The sequence below is a fragment of the Phaethon lepturus genome, unplaced genomic scaffold (assembly GCF_000687285.1).
Source record: "Phaethon lepturus isolate BGI_N335 unplaced genomic scaffold, ASM68728v1 scaffold16431, whole genome shotgun sequence".
NCBI classification, from domain to species: domain Eukaryota; kingdom Metazoa; phylum Chordata; class Aves; order Phaethontiformes; family Phaethontidae; genus Phaethon; species Phaethon lepturus.
This window is the reverse complement of record NW_010515680.1, coordinates 26,166-31,379: the sequence shown is the minus strand read 5'-3', so window position 1 is coordinate 31,379 and position 5,214 is coordinate 26,166. Positions and strand designations below refer to the sequence as shown.

Sequence of the window (5,214 nt, the reverse complement as noted above, 5' to 3'; positions counted from 1 at the left end):
CCTTGCAATTTGCATTTGCTGTGAGATACAGACCAGGAGTTCTGTTCATATAGTCCATGTTACTCTTTATAGAGAAGGATTGATAGGCAATTGTGAGTTGGCATTTCCTACTTTGTCCTTTGTACTTGGCACACACAGGAACGTTTCCCAGTCTTTGAGCTATCCAAGCAATTAAACATAACTGCCTATAAGCGTGTACCTAAACTCTTCCTTATTTGAAGAAATGCTGGCATGAGATTAAATCCTACCGTCATTGCTGGGACACTCTCCCTTTTTGCTAAGCTGCTTTAGTAAGCAGGGTCAGAGCCCAGTGCTCGTCTATATGCTTTGGATTTATATTTAGCATGAATCCCAGCTTCTCCCTTTCTTTTGCGACACAGACAAAACCTTCCTCCATACCATGGGAAAGGCAGTCCTTTCTGTCCTAGGCACTCTCAAAAACAGAGGCAACTCACCCACACAGAAACAACCCTGCCAATGTCCTCTTCGAAGGACAGCACAGCAGGGTCAAGCCCTTAGTTCACATCATCCAATGGATCCTGTGTAATTAAGATATTGGCTGCCAATGAAAGGGAGAAGAACATCATTCACGGACTGGAAACACTGATCAGCATGGCAGGGAACAGCTAGTTCTTGTGCTTCATCCATTACGCTATTTTGGATACTGTAACTAGAGTTTTCATTAAATATAGCTTCTTATTCAGCTGTACTTCCCATCAGCATCCATTCATTTCCTCCCTACAGTTGAGATAAGCTGCGTACTACCACCTGAGAGGTTCATTATGGATCAGACAGGCATGAAGTTGCACGCATCATCACCATAAGATCATGTAAGTGCAAAGGATACTGCCCTAGGCATCTGTAAAGATTTGTTTTTCTGCAAGCCCACACTGCTGCTTCTACATAGTAGATAAGGGGTGAGACATAAAAACACACTGCATTTGTGTGCTACGGCTGGTGCACCAACTATGTCTTCTCAAGCACATTTGTGGTGCCTTTCCTGCCTCGTGGTTTTGAGCAAATAGAGGTAAATGTGAGCAGGGACCAGAAACCTCTTAGCCCATGCAGCTGATGACTGCCTAGTGCTAGCTCCCCTTCCTCTGGGTAGCTGTTGCTCACTTTTTATAGGGAACACAACAGCCTTCAAAGTGCTGGGAAAGGATCTGGGGACTCACAGCATCCATAAGACGCAAGTATCACTACCTCCTCCCTGATGGAAGGCTCCTCATCACCCCAGGTTTACCTCCATGAAGCAACCACGCAACACATCAGCATCTGAACTGCTGTTCTCAGTTGGGGTTAGGCACTTTGGGGCATGTATCCCGTGGTCCTTAGCGCTTCAGTGAGTTGAGCTACCTTATGAACTTGTAGGCACTGTGTCTTTTCGAGCACTGTGGATGAGAAGGAAATATCAGAGGGTATGTGCCCTTCAGTGAAACTAGTTTATGTGTGCACTACAGAGATGGTGGGTTAATGGCTATGGATTTGTGGTATTTGTTATCCTCATACAAGCAGCCACCTTGAATTAAAAGCACATTCACATTCAGGGGAAGGATCTGTATCTGGACAGGGTTTGGATGACTCAAGCTAACTCTGCAGTAAAGATAAACAGCAAATGTACTTCATTAATAACACCTCCTTCAACACCCAGCTCAGGTCAGAATACAGTCCAATAGCTTTCAGTCTGACCTTTGGTGAGAAATGTAATAACTTACATTATCCAGCTTTTGCCAAGGTGATTAATATGAATTAATACACCTACGTGAGGAAACCTGCCTGGTCTGAATCACTCGAAACTAGGATGGAAGAAAGAAAAAACTCTTCAACGTAAGTGACATTTGCTCCACTGGGATTGAAAGTGTCATGTTTTTCTCTCCCTTAAATGCAACTGACTGCAGTGAGCCTTATTTTCTGATGTAGTGAAAGCCTCCACAGCTCCTACAGAAGTTGAGGTAGGCTGTGGAAACTTCAAAAGTATGTCCCACCTGCAGTGCCCAGAATTCAGGTTCCACCTGCCCAGCCAGGGCTCTAGCATTATTGCTCCTTCCCAGATTCCTCGTAAGGAGCATGCTGAATTCGTAGCTCATATTTTTCTTCCCTGTGAGCAATTATTTAACATTATATTGCTGTTTCTACAGGCATTTAAAATCCCTGCAGGGAAACGGAGCCCCATAAGATCCTATATGGAAGCACCATGATGCCAGGTAGTGGCATCACTTCTGAAGAACACTGGTTGACAAAACAACAACATACTCGGACTCTTCCCTGTATAGAGGAAGTTTTCAAAGCAGTGCTTAGGGTCAGCTCTGTCTTTTTGCAGCGAAAATTGCAGTGGTATGACTAACTTTCCTGTAATCCTTGGAGACAATCAGCCCATGAATTCAGCCAACATTGCCAGGCATCAGGCTTCAGCAAGGACCCTGCCATCTGGAGAACTTCTACCAGTAAGAAGGTGAGGTCCAGGGGACAAGCCAGCTTCCTTGTCATGTACGAAGCAGAAAGCAATGCAGCAACGGAAAAGGGAGTGGATGAGTTTGCCCTACCAAAAGCAGCTGCACAGTGAAACTTTGCATGAAGGTTGGCTAAAAAGACAAGCACAGTCAACAATGAGCAAGATTTGTAAATAAAACACTCCTTAGTGGTATTCAATGCAGAGTGATGGGCACAGTTCATCTGCCTGTACTGATCCATGCTTGCCATGTAGCATAAAGAATGAAGACGAGCAAAGAACAAATCCAGACGACATGTGTTAACTTCCATCTGGGTCTTTTAGTGATGTGCACCTTGAGCCATTCCCTCCTCCTCTCTGCTGCTCAGCAAGTCTAACCGTTCTTCAGGGCAGCAGCTCGGTGTGGAGTTCAAAGACCGTCCTGTTAAATGGGAAGAGTAAGATTGTTGTGGGCTGAACTACCAGGAGACAGATTGTACCTGGGGATCAAGGGCCACAAAACTGTGTCAATCTTCCACTCCCTCTCCACTCCCTGCTAAAAATAGTCTCTTCTTCTGGTTTCGTCACTAATGAAGGATGGATTGTATTGTCCAGGGTAGATGCATGAATGTCGAGATCCAGGCAAACCAGTGTAGGGAGGATAAAGTCCGTTTCTTTCCAGTTCAGGGTTTCTCAGTCCAGTTGGCTGCATTAGCAAAAAAATTAAATAAAAAGGGTCTTATTCTCACACTCAAATCCTCCTTCAAGCACAGCCTTACCACCTTTCCCAGCAGTTATTTCAGTAGCTAGAAGGAACAATATGATCAATAATGATCTCTATAACCTAGAATGACTTTTACTGTGGGAGTTATGCATTGCCTGAAGGCCATTATTGTGATGCAGTCTAGTTTTGACATCTTGCCAGTTAGCAAACTTGAAGTTTACTTGACTCTACCAAGTGCAGTCTAAGCCCACAGTTAATTTTTAATCCAAGAGAATTGTGCTGATGAGCTCAGGCATTGAAACAACCCTCATGAAAAGGATACTGTCCCAGAGCCATCCTTAAAGGAAATGCTTCTAGAAAATCAAAGTTTGTCTCCTGCTTTGAACATTACCTGGGAGCACTCCTCTCCCCATTAACCATAGGTACCTACCCTCCCAAGAGAGGCACTTGAATTATATGTCAAATAAAAAGTGGTCTGACCTTCCTTTCTCTTCCCTTCTCTTACTTAAGTAAATCTCCCAGGGACAACTTGGTTGAGGAACTTTGATGTCTAAGACCAAGACTACAATTCTTTCACCCAGTAAATAATATCAAGCCACCTGGTTTGATCTGTTACAGAGCAGATCCGTGCAAAGCCCTCACCACCTACTCCCTGCTAAAAAGCTCCCCTTTCTAGTTACCAACATAATAAAAGTCTTAAAAAGTCTTTAGGAAATGCATTTTAATTTCCAAATCTCTCATTCTTACTGGAAACACGAAGGAGGATTATTTCCTTTCACACTGTGCAACCCAGTAAACTTGCTTACTGGAAAACTTGAAATACTGGCCAAAAAAAAAAAGTATTGCTCACTGCTCTATGCTCTGGAAAGCAGGAGTCCAGAATGTGTGATTTGGGTGAAATCCTGCAACCTTCACTCACATGAGTAGCCCCCACACTCCTTAAGCACATGTTGCTGTAGGTTAATGACAGATGATACACCAGCATCACAGCTCTGGATACAGACATTAGCAGATGGTACCAACCATGACAGCAGGTCTTGTGCTTGTGTCTTTCTGTGCCCTATGCAGCCTAGTACTCCTCCACCACTTCTTCCCTGCCACTTGTTCCGTCAGAGCTGAAGGGATGCTCGTTATGCAGCCTCCCTGCTGCAGGAAGGGGCCTGTACTCTGGAGAGGGGATGAGTGGAAGAGGGGTCCTCAGTCACCAGCTTCTTCCCACCTTGGGGTGAAGTCCCCCAGGCAGAGGTCTCAACCTTCCAGCATCATCAGTGAGGGTGAAAGGGAGAAAACCACCTACAGGGATCCCTAGCAGTGTGTCCAAAACCTTTCACTGTCCTTCTCTACTCAAGGATTGGGCTTTTTGGGCATCTACCAAAATGTTCCTACACATTTCCTTAGCACTCTTCCTAATGACGTCTCTTTGTGGTATTCACCACATGTAATAACTAGAGTCCATAGCACTCCCAATATCTTGTTGTCTATGGAAGTCATTTGCTTTGCTCTTTTATTTTGCAGGAAGGAGATCTGTACTTCCAAAAATAAAGGAATATGTCTTTCCTGTAATCCAGGCACAAAGGATTAATAGTTAAGCCATGGATAGATACCGAATAATACACATCTGTCATCTGCAACAGGTTCTTGGTGCTTCCATTCTCCTGCATCTCGATGGTCTCTCTGCCCCACTCCTGTGCCCGGGGGTTCTTCGGATATTCAGCATACGGTGACATCTGGAAATCCCCACTCTTGAAAATGAGTTTACTTATGTCATTTTTATTCTTCCTGTTTATAAAAGAATGAAGGAAAGTGAAAACACACAACTTATCCTGCCATCTTGTATGAACTTCTGACGTGATCTCAGAAGATTTTCTTCACGTTATGAACCTTGACTGGGAACAAAGATCACCTCAGAAGGGCTATAGTCCAATCTTCTGCTCCAAGGCAAAATCAGATATGAGGTCAGATCATGCTATTCAGGGCATTATCAGGTGGGATTTGAAATGTCCAAGGATGGATATGGTGTAACCTCTCTGAGCAACCTGTTGCACTGCCTTACTGTCCTCTT

At 44.2% G+C, this 5,214-nt stretch overlaps 1 protein-coding gene across 1 annotated transcript in view; it reads right to left on the bottom strand.

Annotated features, from left to right (window-relative positions):
- Positions 1–2,984: 2,984 nt before the first annotated feature.
- Positions 2,985–5,214, bottom strand: part of HEG1 (heart development protein with EGF-like domains 1) — a 20,490-nt gene continuing 18,260 nt past the window's right edge. Inside the window, exons 12-13 of the mRNA XM_010295854.1 lie at positions 4,757–4,931; positions 2,985–3,134 (exon numbers count right to left, since the gene is read on the bottom strand). Coding sequence (XP_010294156.1) covers positions 2,985–3,134; positions 4,757–4,931 — 325 coding nt within the window. The remainder of the gene's footprint in view (positions 3,135–4,756; positions 4,932–5,214) is intronic.